The following is a 15,090-nucleotide window of genomic DNA, read 5'->3' as shown; positions in this document are numbered from 1 at the left end:
TATGAGAACAGCACCGAACCGTCGCGCATTCTTTTCATTTTGACCATTCCGCGCACTCCCGGAAATAGCTTCATGAGTACAACACCGCCTGGTGGCTGTGTTGTTTGCTTCTTGACAGGTTATAAACAACAACGGCATCGTCCGGATGCCCCTTCTTGTGTTCCTCGGCCACAATCACAAAACAGGCGGCTGAGATGTCCGGTCTCAGAGGACGGGCCGTCTGACGCATGACAGTGTTTCCTAAACAGGAAACTTTGCAGTTCGCGGCTGGATGTCGGGGTGATGCCCAGCCCAAGGCGGCGTGTTGCGTGTGGAGATTTGCACAGGGTTCATGGCGAATGCGGACCGGCAATGCTGTTGTACTGCGCTGACCATTTTCGCGGCGCAAGGCGAAACACCTCTAGTCGCTAGACGGCGGCTCTGCGCCCGACTTTGGCCGTCGGCATGGGGGCGGCGCGTGTAGTGGAGTGCGCGCGGCCGAGCAGAGGCGCGATCAGCGGCGGTGAGTTTGAGCTGCGTCGCGCTGCAAGATTGACGAGTGGACTGTAGGTATCTGACGGCCGTGGAGGCCCTGACATGGCGATGCATATTTAGCTACATGGGTGTGGCGTGCCATTGGGTGCGAGTCAGGTTGGCTGGGGAATGAGACGGCGGCACCGGCGCTGGCCCTGATACATTGTCGCACGTCCGCGGCGGCGGCGCGACAGCTTCAAGCATGGTCGACCAGCGCGTGTTGATGCGAGGGTCGCCCATTGAAGAAGCGCGCACGTGAGTGCTGGAACAGCCTAGTCGTTCCGAATTCCGCGCGTGCGGCTGAGCGGCGGTCAAGTGTTGGTGTTGGCAGTGTACCGGGTGGAGGTGGCAAGGCGTCTCGAACTCGCTTCGTCGTCGCATGCAAACGGAAGGGCGGGCCAGCGACAGCTCATGCGACGCTTCTCTGGACCAGACAACACCGTCTGCCGCCTTGTCACCACCGATCTCCGAGCTAACGCCTGCCATCTGCTGGAATCTTCTTCACCCTCTCACGATCTCGACAACGCCGCCTGCTGTCGATCTCGTGCCACTCGCTTGTCCTCTTGCGCGCGCTGACCCTGCCCCCGACGTCACATCTCTTCACTCCCGGCACCTGGTCCCCAGCAGCGGGGCGGACGTGCGGCACGACCGGAGTCACCCAACACCACCAGCGATCGCTCCTCACCACCAGCGCTTCCATCACCACAGCCGCCGCTCTACGCACGACCGGAGTAAGCGTCGCCACGATGCGGCTGCCCGACGCCGAGTTCCTTGCCGCGGTGCCCACCACCTTATCGACCCATGCCGCCCACTCACACCCGACCGCTGCCTCGTCGCCGCTGTTCCTCGCATCGCACCTCGAAGCAATGCAGGCGCCGCACGGCGGTGCCCCGAACACGCTGAACATCGACAGGATGAGTTCGACGGGGAAGGGGATCTTGGTGGGCATGATATCCGCCTTCGGCTCAGCCGCCTTTGTCGCCGTGGTTTTCGCAATCATCTACTTCTTCAGATACACCCAGCAAGGCAGGATTTTCTTGGATCGCATAGGCAGACCCGGAGAGTACGATGACGAGCAGGCCTTTCTTAAGGAGGAGGCCGAGGCGCTTGAGGAGATGGACGATCTGCAGCGCACCGAATACATGCGAGCGAAGGGTATGTCCACCCTGCCTTCTCACGCCATCAGGATGTGGACTGGCTATTACGCTGAGGTTACTAACTGAGGTCAACAGCGTTCATTCAAGCCAACCCTCCCGAGTCGGTGCAGACAGACATCTCGCTGTCGCAGTTCTTGGCGATCCAGGAGAAGGGTGTTTCAGCCTGGGAGTTTGAACCGGAACTGGAAATTGCAAACTGCTTTGTCGAGGGCCGCACGGAAGTCGAGTTCTTCGACTCGGAGTGCAGCGTGCAGAGTAATCTCCCGATTCCGAAGCAGAATGAGGTGTACTACTGGGAGGCAAAGGTCTACGATAAGCCTGAGAATACGACGATCAGCATTGGCCTCACTACCAAGCCTTATCCCCTCTTCCGTCTTCCAGGTAAGTTCGACGTATGAGCCTTCAACGGACGGCTTTAACTCCGGACCAGGCTTCCACAAGACTTCTATCGCGTACACGTCCCACGGCTCCCGGCGGTTCAACCAGCCCTTTACCCCCACTCCCTACGGCCCTTCTTACGTCCAGGGTGATGTTATAGGGGTTGGGTACAGGCCCCGCACGGGAACGATCTTTTTCACTCGCAACGGCAAAAAGCTCGAAGACGTCGCCCACGGTCTCAAGTCGCAGAACTTCTTTCCTACTGTCGGTGCTAATGGCCCGTGCCAGGTGCACGTGAATTTCGGACAGATGGGGTTTGTCTTCATCGAAGCGAACGTGAAGAAATGGGGTCTTGCACCCATGAACGGCTCGTTGGCACCACCGCCGCCGTACGGCAGTGAGCAGGGCAGCATTCTTTTGGAGGGTGGAAGAGAAGGCATCAGAGAAGGCATGGGGTACCTCGCAGCCGGTTACGCCCATGCAAGGAGAAGCAGCCAGCAGATGCGACTTGGAAGGAACCAGCCCACCAGCCCCGGTCCGCAACGATCTCCCACAGATATTTCCCTGGCCCAGCTCAGCCTGGTCGATTCCAACGAAGGAGATATAGGTGAAGGCACCAGCAATGCTGCTGGAGACTCGTTCTCGCCGTACGGCCAGGTTCCGCAAAGCTTGGCAATCCCTGTTGCTGAACCCCCGCCGGAATATGAATCTCCCCACGGAAGCCCTAGCACCCAAGCCAGCCACGACGGTGGCGTACCCCTGTTGGGACACAGGACTGAAGAACCCCCGATACCCACGTACGATGCTGCAATTGCGGATTCCCAAGCGGAGAGCAGGGGAAGGAGTGATACCCGTGGCTCGCGCTCATGACTTTGACGACAACAACCGGAACAACAACAACACTTGTACATTTGTTTGCACTGCGCTCGTTTGCTTTTGAGGCGGCCATGGAGAACCGGCGTTTTCATTTTTCTGATTTCTTAGCATTGCTGCGGTCGCGGCTGGAGGCTTGTCTGATACAGGAGTATTCCTGCTTTGAGTTTGGCAAAAGGAATTGTGTTTCAAAGGTGTCCAAAGGCGTGAGATACCACAGGAGGGAAAGGTTGGCAGTTTGTGCAGAGATTCAAGCTGACAGCAAACATGCTCATGACCGCTGGATAGATGTCATTGGTGTTTTTGGATCGAGTTTTTTTTCTCGCTCGCACTCATCTCCCGGGAACTCCTTCCCTCTGCTTCGCTCCATTCCTTTTCTCCCTTTCCTCTCGTCACAGCACATACCTAAAATAAAGGTTTTCCCTGTCTGTCAGATCCTTGAAAGCAAGTTTGTCTCTTTCTTCTTCGTCGATTGCTTGTGCATCTCGCCGCCTGTTTTCTCTGCGCAGAACAAGGTACAGAATCGCAGCGGCTACTATGACTATGCAGTAACTTTGGCCATCCCAGCCACGTCAGCACTCAAGAAAGTGGCTCAGATCAGAATCTCGCCAACTGGGGTAAGGGGGGAGGGGGTCGAAGAGAGGGCAGTCGTCCAACTTACCAGATGATCAAGCCCAACCACAATTCCGGGTAATGTCTATCCTTGGTCTGGCTCTTGACGAGCTGGGGCCCGACGATGTTGCCGACGCAGTAGGCGACGAAGACAGCGGCGGCGACGGTGCTCTTCTTGGTGGCACCGGCGACGTTGGAGATGGCGATCGTAATGACCAGGCTGACGACGGCGCCGAAGGTTCCGATGATGGAATAGCCGGCGACCGGGGTGGCGGCGCGGTGCGTCCAGGCGGAGCGCCAGATCATGGCGCAGCCGGCCATGACGGGGAGGCAGTTGAGCACGAGCAGGACGAGGCGCAGGTTACGGAAGCGGGACGACAGCCAGCCGGACAGCAGGATGGCGGCGAGGCAGACGCCGCCGAGGGGGAACTGCAGCAGGATAGCCTCGAGCGGCGAGTAGCCGAAGGTGCTGACGATCAGGGGGCCGAAGCCGGACACGGCGCCGTTGACGGTGTAGGCGGCGGCCATGATGACGAAGACGAGCGGCGTCTTGACGTCCCGCAGCAGCGCCTCGACGACCTGGCGGCCCTTGACGGCCGTGCAGCGCGTCCCCGTCGCGCCGCGCCGCAGCCGCTCGACGGCGACGCGCCGCTCCTCGGCTCGGCGCAGGAACCATGCGGTGGCGGGCGAGTCGGGCACCAGGGCCCAGCACCAGGCGCCGAAGAGGATGGTGGCGGCGCCGGCAGCGAGGTAGAGGTACTGCCAGCGCTCGAGCGGCGTGTGGCTGTCGTCGATGCTGCCGAAGCCGTAGTTGAGGGCGGCGCCGACGATGGTGAAGAGGCCGGTCGAGGCGAACCAGATGCTCTGCCGCAGGGCCTGCTCGCGCTGCGCGTAGAACGAGGACACGATGCACGTGAAGCCCGTGGGCACGACCGACTCGAGGAAGCCGAGGAAGAAGCGCTGCACGTACAGGCCGCGGTAGGTCGTCACCCCCGCGGTGCTCATGCACACGACGCCCCAGAGCACGATGACGGCGCCCAGGGTGCGGTTCTGCTGCGGCAGCCGTTGCAGGATGAAGGTGAGGGGATAGAGCCCCGCTAGCATCCCGAAGTAGAAGAGCGACGTCGCCCAGCTCAGCCGCGTCGAGTCGGTCGTGGCTGGCTGGCCTGGACCGGTCGACGGGTGTGTGACGGTGAGTTGGAGCGTCTTGGACATGCCCAGCAGGGCGGCGGACCCCAGGATTGCTTTGTCATAGTAGACGAGACCGTAGCCTTGGGGAGGGAGATGGTTAGCAGGGTTTCCGTAGCATTCACCGAACAGTGTTGCAATGGTGAGATTGCGGGGCAACCATGTCAATGGTGGTGGTGGTGGTAACGCCAGACGTGAAGGCAGATACACAACATCTGCCTGGCTAGCAGAATCGGGCAATACGATCTACAGGGTTTCGTGTTCAATGATTCGAAGGTGGACCACGAAGTGAAAAAGCAAGGCACGCTCCCGCCGCAATTGGACGTCATATCACCGCCTGTACCAAGGGCATTCTCGTCTCCTTCAATTCGTCGACGGGGACGTACCTATGATCATGGTTGGCATCAGGAACCAATCGATCTTGCGCAGCACCCGCGCCTCGACCCGCGGGTCGTATTCCTGCGCCCGCTCCCCAACCACCGTCAGCCCGACATCCTTGTCCTTGTCGAAGGCCGCCGCCGGTTGCGGTCCAGCCGCCGCGCCGGAAGTCGCCGCCGCCGGACCGTGTGATCGCCCGCATGCTCTGCTGCCGCTGCCGCCGCCGCCGCCGCCGTCACCCGCAGCCGCTGCGGAGGAAGACGAAGACGATGAGATGGACGCGCGTAGTGCGGTGCCGTGGCTGCGGTTCCGATCTTGGCCCTGCTGCTGGTGCTGACCGGCGCTGCTGCTGCTGCTGATGCGGCGGGCATTGTGTTCATCACCGCTGCCGCCGCCGCCAGGTCCGGTGGCGACTGCGGAAGCGGGTGCGGCAGCCTCTGCGGCAGCGGAAGCCTCTAAGCTTGCGGATTTCTCCATATGCTGCTCGTGATGAAAGAGGATGTGACGGAACGAGAGCAAGCGCAGACCGGGATTGGGAAGGGGGGGAACCAAAAAAAAGAAAAGAATTCAGACAAGGGGGCAACGTGATGAGATACAAGATAGGTGTTTCTATCTAAGCGCGTGCGGGTAAGAAGGATTCCTTGTCTCCTGCGATATCGCTCCGATCCGGGTTGAAGTTTTTTTTTTTCCGTTTTGGCCGCGGCAATGACCGGTTTGGGACCGATCACTATCATCTGACTATATCGCCATTCCGAGTGGTGGGCTCTCTTCCTGCAAGCCTTCAAGGAGCGTGGGAAGAAAAACCCCGCAGGCTACAGGGATAGTGGCGTGTTGAGGCGTTTTCTGGGTCATCGAAAAATGTCGTTGCCGCATATCCGTCCTGCATCGGGCCGGTGGTGAGTCTTACGTGCATACACCGGATGAACCGTGTCACCGGGACCTTTTATTTTTTTTTTTTGGGCCGAGCATGGTTGTTCAAATATTCAGATCTACTTTGTCTTCGGTTTGCCCAATACCAACCGCCGGAGAAGAATTAGTGTGATGACAGATCTCGGCCCAACCCTTCTGCCGAAAGTCAATCTCCATCCTGCAGCTTTTCGTCATAGAGCAGCCGAATTAGGCCAGCCGCGATAACCTGAGCCTGAGTAGTGGTAGAACATTGACATCCACTGCGGGTCCTGCAAAGCATCATCTCAACAAGCTGAGGCCGGCAGGTGGGGTTGCAGGAAAGAAACGATATCTGCACAAACGCTTCGAGTGATCATGTAGTGAGAATGTGAAAAAGAATGCATTTGTTGATTAACCATGAGACCTTTTCTCGAAACGCCGCCAGCAAGTGCCATAATACTCATGAATAATTACCGCCACGATGCATACAAACATTACAGTCTGCCGCCTCCAGGACGAATCCCTCTTTGTCATGCCCAATACAAACCAATCAGAAATATTCACTTTTTCCTCCACAATACTTACCCAGACCTTATGATAGCATCTGCTCGCTCCCGCGGCTATTCCTCCTCGTCTCTAGCATAGTCGATGACCCCCGACTACCCGACCTCGATTCGAGCACATAGCCCGACCCCCGACTGACCGTCCTCGACTCCAGCATCTGGCTCGACCCATGACTGCCCCTCCTCGTGGGCTCCAGCAGATGTGATGAGCCCCTACTGCCTCTTGCCGCCGCATCGTGAAGCATGTTCGATGAACCTCGGCTGGTCCGCCTCTGCTCCACCATCGTCATCTCGGCGTGCTCTCCACGCATCTCGGCCTCGAGATCCGACCGGCTGACCTGCCTCCGCTGGTGCTTTGCCGCCACCGCCGATGGCATGACGCCAACCTGAGCCAAGCGTCCCTGCCGCTTTTGTTCCTGCGCCTGTTCCTTTTGTTGCTGCTGCTGTTGCTTCTGCTGGCGTCTCTCACTCGGCGACATCAGCGGCGCCATGCCGTACCAAGCGATAGCCACCATTCCCAACGCGGCGGAGATGCAGCTGAAGACGAGCGCGACGATGCCTCTCGCGGTGAAGCCTGAAGGGAGCGGTGCCGGGCTCTTATTTTCACCGGACAAATCAAGGTAGTTGATGGTATTCCCGGCGGCGTTTCCTGCGGTGGGTGTGTCGGCAGCGAGGCAGGCACGCCAATGATCAGGAGGAATGTTGTTGCTAAGTGAGGATTGTAGATCAAGTGGGGCCTCGACCATCGTGGCGACGAGACCTGAAGCGACGTGCCTATAGTCGGGGGAGGTAGTCAGCAAACGCAGCACGCGGGAGTGACGGAACCTTACCATTCGATATGACAGTGAAAAAGCCAGACGCCAGGATTGTCGGCCTTGAACCTCAATACGATGTTGCCGTTTGGGTGAACGAGGAAAGTATCACGGCGCATGGGCTTAGATGGGAAAGTCTCATTTCCAACGTAGGAGCCGGCCTCCTCTTGAGAGCGAGCCACTGCTTGGAAAGCGTGGCCGTGCAAATGGAAGGGATGCTTGCCGGAATCATTATTGTTCAGAATGATCTCGACAACCTCATCCTTGCCCAAGACGAAAGAATTCGTGTTGGTGCCATAGATGACGGGGTCGGTAGCGTTGTCCCCAGTGGACAGCACGGTGTAGAGCGTCGGGACCTTTGGCTCGACGTACGTCACATTATTGAAGAAGGCGCTGGATGGGTGAGTATTATTTCATGCTTGGGAGGGTCTTCGGGCACTTACTAGTTTGCTCCATCCCCGAGGTTATCCATCTTCATGTCTAGCGTTATGGAATGATCTACACGGTCGTACAACGCCATACCGTCCTGCGGCACGAGCGAAAAATCATCGAAGGGATCGTACTCGCCGATCTGCAGAGGCGGAAGGTTTGCGTTTCTGTTGTCGTAGACAAGCCATCCGGTGACGTTGTTGTTGAGGGTTGAAGGAACAGTATCAAAAAGATCCTGCAACTAGTCAGTGGTGATATACGTCGATAGTGTCGCTACTCGTACCTCATCCATGCTTCCAACAAAGGCGTAATTGGAGTTGGTGTCGTTCTTGGCTGTGATTATCACGCTGTAACGTTGAGCGGCAGTGATGTAGAGTCTTTCGGCATCTGCAGGCTCTGTGTAGATGCCATCGACTTCGACAATACTCATCGTATGTCCCTCGAACCAAACGTACTGCGCAGCGAAAGCCCCAATGTTGATCAGACGGAACATGTACCTTCTTCCTGGAGTCATGTGGAAGGTGAGGTTCTGGGTATCATTCATCAATGCTGCATTGGGAACCGGCTCTGCTCCAGTGGGATTGGTGACACTGATGAAGCCTTTTAAAAGAGTCGGCATACGGTCATGGTACCAGTCAGAGAAGGTCAAGATGACCTCCTCGTCATAGTCATCCTTGAACGGACTATCAGGATCTCTGACAATGAAAGGTCCACGAAAGCCGTCAGGGTATTGTCCACGGTTGTGAGAGTGATACCTGAACTAAGGTCAGTACCAATGCTTGCGGATGCTGACAGTCACTCACCAGTAGGTCCCGGGCTGGTCAACCTATAAATGTCGTCAGTGAAAGTTCCCGCCCAGTCGAGGACAGGATCGTACGGTAAAGTTATAAGTGAAGGAGCTTCCAGGCGGGATTTCGCATTGGGTGACCCCAGTCGGGCCATCCATGTGATTCGTGCCGTTCATGTAGATACCATGGAAATGCAAGCTGGTACTCTCGGACTCGAGTTGGTTGTTGACGTTGACGATGACACGGTCGCCCTTGGTGACGTCGATGGCGGGGGGAGGCCACTGGCCATTGATGCCGATGGTGTCGCGACGATGAGCTGCATCAGGATTGGCCGCGACCCAGGTCACGTTGAAATCATAGGTAACTGTAGCGGCGCTGCTGCACAGTGCAGCAGCAAGCAGGAGGAGCAAAGAACAGGGCATGGCTGGGTATGGAGGGAGCCTCGTCGCGATTACCCCTCATATAGCGAGATGGGGTAGCGGCAGCGGGGCAGATTGGCGGGCGGATGGAAGGCGCTAGGGGCGCCGGGGATGCAAAGTCCAGACGGATGGAGGAAGAGTGTGGTGTGGATCGGGGCGAAGGGAGGTCAGAGACGGGCGGTGGTTGATCGATTAGATCTGATGGGGATTGCACAACGGCGGGTGATACGGCAGCTCACTGCTGTGTCAGACGGTCCAGGCAGGGACCAGGCAGGCCAAGGTGCCCAGAGAGCTGGCTGAAGCTTAATGGACAAATGCCGCAGAGGTAGTGGGTGGGCCTATGGGACGGGCAGGATCAGATAAGGAGCATTGATATGCGGGCCAGGCGGCCTGGCGGACGCGGGCGGCGGTGTGGGCAAGTTAGCGGGAGCCGGCCTGAAGAATGTCGATTCCAGCCGGGGAAAAACAAACGAAGGCGGGTGGCTGGTGGCGAGGCCAAGCGCTTGTGATACGACGAGCGATATCCGGCGTTCCAAAAGCTTCGTATGCGACCGCTATTATAGAATGCTGATCGAGCACTGACGCAACCTGACCCTGCATGCATTGCCAATCGTGCAGGAATGAGTGGGGACGAGATATTGGGGATTGCACCCATATTGCGGGTCGGCTGATCCAAAGGCGTGCGGTGAAGCAAGCAACAGTCAAGGTTGGGGAGGAGGCAAGCGGGTGCGGAGGTGGACACGGGCTGCCCTCGGCCAGTGCGCTAATGCACCGACCTCCACAACTGGCTTGACCCTTGCGGCATGCTGTCTCAAACACACGCCATGGCTTTTAAGAACCGCCTCCTCTTTTTATCAAGCCCAGGTAATCGCTATCTGATCCGCCCGAGCCTCCCTTTCCCTCAATTTTGACCCAATTGCTCGTGCAGCCACAATGGTGAATGTGTTTGCCGTGCCCGGTTAGTCCGCCGCTGGAGGAGGGCCGCCCATCTGCTGACGACTCTGCAGTCTTCTTCATTTGCATGCGCGAATGCCTCGAGACGAGCATCATCGTCTCTGTCCTGCTGTCGTTCCTCAAGCAGACGCTGGGCTCGGAGCATGACCCCCAAACGTACAAGCGTTTGGTCAAGCAGGTGAGTCGCATTTTTATCTCATGCCCATGGGCCCGAGCTGAACGGACTGCAGGTGTGGAGTGGAGTGGGAGCCGGCCTATTCATCTGCCTCATCATCGGCGGCGGTTTCATTGGCGCTTTCTACGGCGCCGGACAGGACTATTTTGCCAAGACCGAAGACCTATGGGAAGGCATCTTCAGTCTGATCGCCACCGTCATCATCACTGCCATGGGCGCGGCCCTCCTTAGGGTGTCCAAACTGCAGGACAAATGGCGCCGCAAGCTCGCAAAAGCCCTCGAGGCCAGGGAGAGCATCAAGACGGTGAATAAAGGCCGTGTGAAGGTTTGGGCTGAGAAGTACGCCATGTTCCTTCTTCCCTTCGTGACCGTCCTGCGCGAAGGACTTGAGGCGGTCGTTTTCATTGGCGGCGTCAGTCTCGGGATGCCAGCCGAAAGTTTCCCACTGGCTGTCGTCGCCGGCTTGGCTGCAGGCATCGTAATCGGCTACCTCATCTACAAGTGAGTCCATGACCTCGGCGACCGCGTAAGCTTGCTCACACAGCCATACAGGGGAGGCAACTTTGCATCGCTGCAAATCTTCCTCGTCATCTCTACCTGCTTCTTGTACCTGGTCGCAGCCGGCCTGTTTTCCAAGGCGGTGTGGAGTCTCGAGATGCACCGCGTAAGCAAGCCCTTCTCCGCGTGGATTCGTATGATTCGTATTGACTTTGCTCAGTGGAGCCAGCTTACCGGAGGCGACGCAGCGGAGACCGGATCTGGCCCCGGCTCATACGACATCCGGCAGAGCGTGTGGCATGTGAACTGCTGCAACCCGGAGATCAACGGAGGCGGCGGCTGGGGGATCTTCAACAGCATCCTAGGCTGGCAGAATTCGGCGACGTACGGATCAGTCATCTCGTACAACCTCTACTGGGTATTTGTGATGGTGACGTTCATCATCATGCGCCATGTCGAGAAGGGCGGGCGCGTGCCGTTCGTGAAGAGCAAGCCAACTCCGCCGCGGGACAACGAAAGTGAGCCGGGAGTGCGAGACAGCACCGCGTTCGGCAAGGCCAGTGCTGGCGGGGAGGGAGCACCGGCATCGACCAATGTGCGAGAAATCCACGAGCACGGAACGCGTGATTCCTATAGAATCTCGTCGCATTCCCGACTGTCGGTCTTGACCGCTGATCTCCGCCAACACTAGCCGGTCGGTGCGCTGATCATGGGTGATGTTAACGTTCTTCATGAGTCTTTCATCGTAACGAATTGGCTGTTTAATGTATATGTGAGAAATACTGTATTGGCGTGAGGTCTGTTGATGTCTCACCTTTTCTGCGAGCCGCTCTTCATGTCCAGGCCAGAATGTGGCTCTGCATAAGCAGAGTGAGCACGTGGTGCTGAGGCAGTGGTGGCATGAGTGGGCGGTGGTGCGGGGCAGTGCACTGTTGGAAGGCAGACGTGCGGTCGAGTCCGGGTGTGCCTTATCAGCCTTATCGCCTTACGCTACTACGGCAGGCCGAGGTTCTACCAGGCCAGTCGGTGACGTGAGTCGTTTTCTGCTCCAGGCTCCTTGCCTCTACAATTCTGCCTTTTGCTCTTCTGCTCAGAGTTTTTCCACCATGAACTGGCCGTATCCTTGAGTCGTCTCGTGCAACGCCTCCGATCTCGCTCTGCTAGTGCCCTCACTTCACCTACATCCTCAACCATGACCCGCGAGTCGCTCTTTGGCGCGCCTCCTGCCTCGCCCGCAGCTCCGACTGTGAACAACAAGGAGGATGCACAAGCCGAGGCAGGCCCCACGGTCGTCTCCGATAGTGGTGACTTGCTCCTGCGTGTGAAAGAGGATGACGACCAAGAAGGATTCTTGTACCGCGTCGAATCCAATCGCCTCCGTGAAGCTTCTTCATATTTTGAGAAGCTTCTCAGCGGTGGTTTTAGCGAGGCTGCTAACGTTGCCGTTCACCATGAACGTCTCCGCAAGCAGTACTCGACCATGGCAGACGTTCCTCTTGACGAGCTGCCCGAAGTCACCATCGTGGACATTGGGAGAACCTCCAAGGTCAGCACCATCAAGCTTATAACGGCCGACTTCCTTCGAGCTCTCCACAAGCAGCCTCTCGGAAACGGAAAGGATGCTCCCCCCGTCACGAATATGGCCAATCTCGCAATCGTCGCCGACCGTTTTGACGCCCTGGACACGTTCTCGCAGTTTGTACACCAGAGGAAATACTTGCAGATGATAGACGCAAAGACAAAGGGAAAGACTGCCGCAAGCTTACCAGAGGAGCGGGTGCGGCAAAAGCTCTTAATTGGCGCGCTGTTGAACTACCCGCCGTGGACCAAGCTGTACAGTAAACGGCTGATATTGGGCGGTTCCGAGCGATGGAACAACGAAGCCATCGAGGAGTCTGGAGGTGCGCTATGGTGGGACATCTCAACTGGCATTGAAGGTAAGAAGTTACTCGACAAGGGCGCACCCTAGGCACACTCATGGCTGTTCCCAAGGCTCTGGATTGTAGCCCCCTGCCCGTTCCACATTTCGATCCGCTGACGCCTTGTAGACGAGCTTGTCTTTCGCCGCCAATGCATTTTGGACACGATAAACTCACTACAAAACCATTTCATCAAGATGTATACCTCAGGCCAACGACAGTGCAGGCTCGGCTATGACTCGTCAGCCCAGTGTGATGTCTATCAACTTGGAGAGATGATTCGCTTTTTTACTCGTGTGGGTACATTGCGGCTTGACTCCGCCATTTGTGGCTCCGACGCGACAGACGACTACCAAGGCGACATTTCTCGGCTGATGGATTCTTTGCGCCAATGTCCCTCGTACCAAATCGATACCAACCACTCTCACTGCGGCCTGCGGACTAAGATCATCCCGCTTCTAGACCACATACAAAGCTGCCTTGGTGGTAATGGCACACAGTATGACTGTGGGATCTGTGGCGAATGTTGGCGTGAGCGTAGAACGGAATACGCCTGGTCGCGGGCAAAGCGACCCGTATTGTGGAGCATACGCTCTGCTGCTCCGCGGCCAGGCCCTAGAGAGCCGCATACAAAGGAGAATTGCCTGCGACGTCATGCGGCGATTCGAGACATGTTCATGGCTGCTGAACGCGACTGGTCCGCAGCTGACAACCTGGCGGCACGGCCGTTTGGGACATGGTCAGTTGACCGGAAAAGCGCATAAAGAGGCGGCAGTGTAGCTGACCCGGCTGCGGGCAGATGTTCTCACCTTTTTCCTTTTTCTTGTCAATTCTGGGTTCGCACAGCGTGTTAGAAAGGTAGATATCAGGTGGCTTGCATGGGTTCGCCGTAGGGCTGGACCCACCCATCGGCACTGAGTTCCGAACGTGCTACACCAAGATGAGGATTTAGACGACAGGGGCGAAATTGGCAATAAATGAGTGGCTGAGCTCAGCCGAAAGCGGTGGGGCTGTGTCGCCTAAGGCAGAATTGTGTGAGACCAGATTCGCTTGCTGAGCCCCCAAGGCTGCCATCCCAGAGGCGGGGCAGCGAAAGGCTGAACAAACACCACACCCCACCTACACTTCGCCCCCCTCGGGATAGGAGGCTGAGAGCATATGCGTGCTACGATTACACAGTGTGACTAAAGCGAAGGCCTACATCGGGGCACACTCAAGGCAGACAGTTATCAACACCAAGAGCCAATTTGAAACGTATAAAGACCACACGTTGGTATGTTGTTTGGTTCACCATACCACGGAAGGGCGCCCTCACCTGACATCACAATTTTTCAATCATTGCCGCTTGCCGTGTTTGCCCGCGTGCCCCTTCCGCTTATTTAAGCTTTGCAGTATGACCACTTCAACCGTTTTCCACCTGCTCCACGACAACTGTGCGCAAACATCACATTCCGTTCGCCGATCATCCACCATGGACCGCAGAGAATCCATTCTCGGAAGCTTAAAACACAGATTCTCTCGAGGAAGCGCAAAGGACGCATCTGCATCCGCACCTTCACGCACTAGGAGTTTCAAGTCTGTCATGTCGGGAAGCCAGAGACAGACAAACGACAATCCCTATGCTCAGTCTGCACCTCCAACACGCCGTCCAGGTGCGCATCTTCACACTCCCTCTGCTGAACACGACAGCTGACTGAAAGCCCAGATCGCCCTGGAATGAACGCCTTGACAACCCCCGCCACTGAGCCGCCACCCGCTTATTCGGCAACGCCGCAGGGCGGCAACACCACAGCCGCCACCGCCCCTATGATGCCCAACTCCGCCGCACCCGCGGCGATCCCGGCCGATGATCGCTACGCCTTCCTCAGCTCATTCGACACCGTCTTCTTGATTGACGACTCCGGCAGCATGGCGGGCCGCTCCTGGCGCGAGACGGGCAAGGCGCTCGAGACCATCACGCCCATCTGCACCGGACACGATGCCGACGGAATTGACATTTTCTTCCTTAACCACCCGGATAACCCCTATCACCACAACGTCACGCTGCCGTCAACCGTCACCGAGATCTTTACTACCGTGCGCCCCCAAGGCGGCACGCCCACTGGCCAGCGCCTCAACCAGATCCTTAAGCCTTACCTTCAGCGCGTTACTGCTGACCAAGATAATACGAAGCCGCTAAACATCATTGTCATCACGGACGGTGAGCCTAGCGACGATGTCGAGAGCGTTATCATCAATGCCGCGAAGAAGCTAGACAAGTGTGACGCTCCCGCATGGCAAGTTGGCATCCAGTTTTTCCAAGTCGGTCGCGAGCCGGGCGCGAAGGAGCATTTGAAGCAGCTGGATGACGAACTGGCTGAGCTGGCCGGCGAGGAGGACCTCAGGGATATTGTCGACACTGTGCCGTTTACAGGCCAAGACGATGCCGAGTTGACTGCTGAAGGAATCCTGAAGGTTGTACTAGGTGCTGTCAACCGCCGTTTGGATCGCAAGAGATCGAAAGACTTGCACAGGTGACGGGAGAAGTTCTCAAACTTTTACAAAAA

General features: G+C 57.3%; 6 protein-coding genes across 6 annotated transcripts; 4 read left to right on the top strand and 2 right to left on the bottom strand.

The window, feature by feature from the left end:
* Window positions 1-1,259: 1,259 nt before the first annotated feature.
* Window positions 1,260-2,918, top strand: LTHEOB_2601 (Spry domain containing protein; the record flags this gene model as incomplete). The annotated part of the gene is made up of 3 exons (XM_035511432.1): window positions 1,260-1,668; window positions 1,746-2,051; window positions 2,101-2,918. 3 exons carry the CDS (start codon window positions 1,260-1,262, stop codon window positions 2,916-2,918), a joined length of 1,533 nt encoding a protein of 510 aa, XP_035364310.1.
* A 660-nt stretch (window positions 2,919-3,578) lies between these two features.
* On the bottom strand, window positions 3,579-5,576 carry LTHEOB_2600 (Allantoate transport protein; the record flags this gene model as incomplete). Its single annotated transcript, XM_035511431.1, has 2 exons — window positions 3,579-4,804; window positions 5,108-5,576. 2 exons carry the CDS (start codon window positions 5,574-5,576, stop codon window positions 3,579-3,581), a joined length of 1,695 nt encoding a protein of 564 aa, XP_035364309.1.
* Window positions 5,577-6,579: 1,003 nt separating this feature from the next.
* LTHEOB_2599 (Multicopper oxidase) lies at window positions 6,580-9,001 on the bottom strand (the record flags this gene model as incomplete). The annotated part of the gene is made up of 6 exons (XM_035511428.1): window positions 6,580-7,324; window positions 7,381-7,755; window positions 7,806-8,026; window positions 8,075-8,546; window positions 8,595-8,617; window positions 8,669-9,001. The coding sequence occupies 6 exons, from the start codon at window positions 8,999-9,001 to the stop codon at window positions 6,580-6,582; spliced, it is 2,169 nt and encodes a 722-aa protein (XP_035364308.1).
* A 930-nt stretch (window positions 9,002-9,931) lies between these two features.
* On the top strand, window positions 9,932-11,316 carry LTHEOB_2598 (High-affinity iron ion transporter; the record flags this gene model as incomplete). The annotated part of the gene is made up of 5 exons (XM_035511427.1): window positions 9,932-9,956; window positions 10,006-10,130; window positions 10,183-10,628; window positions 10,680-10,791; window positions 10,846-11,316. The coding sequence occupies 5 exons, from the start codon at window positions 9,932-9,934 to the stop codon at window positions 11,314-11,316; spliced, it is 1,179 nt and encodes a 392-aa protein (XP_035364307.1).
* A 501-nt stretch (window positions 11,317-11,817) lies between these two features.
* On the top strand, window positions 11,818-12,594 carry LTHEOB_2597 (Hydroxyproline-rich glyco protein; the record flags this gene model as incomplete). Its single annotated transcript, XM_035511426.1, has 1 exon — window positions 11,818-12,594. One exon carries the CDS (start codon window positions 11,818-11,820, stop codon window positions 12,592-12,594), a length of 777 nt encoding a protein of 258 aa, XP_035364306.1.
* Window positions 12,595-14,126: 1,532 nt separating this feature from the next.
* Window positions 14,127-15,061, top strand: LTHEOB_2596 (Von Willebrand factor type A; the record flags this gene model as incomplete). Its single annotated transcript, XM_035511425.1, has 2 exons — window positions 14,127-14,196; window positions 14,250-15,061. The coding sequence occupies 2 exons, from the start codon at window positions 14,127-14,129 to the stop codon at window positions 15,059-15,061; spliced, it is 882 nt and encodes a 293-aa protein (XP_035364305.1).
* Between the last annotated feature and the right edge of the window lie 29 nt (window positions 15,062-15,090).

This window comes from Lasiodiplodia theobromae (genome assembly GCF_012971845.1).
Source record: "Lasiodiplodia theobromae strain AM2As chromosome Unknown scaffold_6, whole genome shotgun sequence".
Classification (NCBI taxonomy): domain Eukaryota; kingdom Fungi; phylum Ascomycota; class Dothideomycetes; order Botryosphaeriales; family Botryosphaeriaceae; genus Lasiodiplodia; species Lasiodiplodia theobromae.
This window is presented reverse-complemented; position numbering and strand designations above follow the sequence as displayed.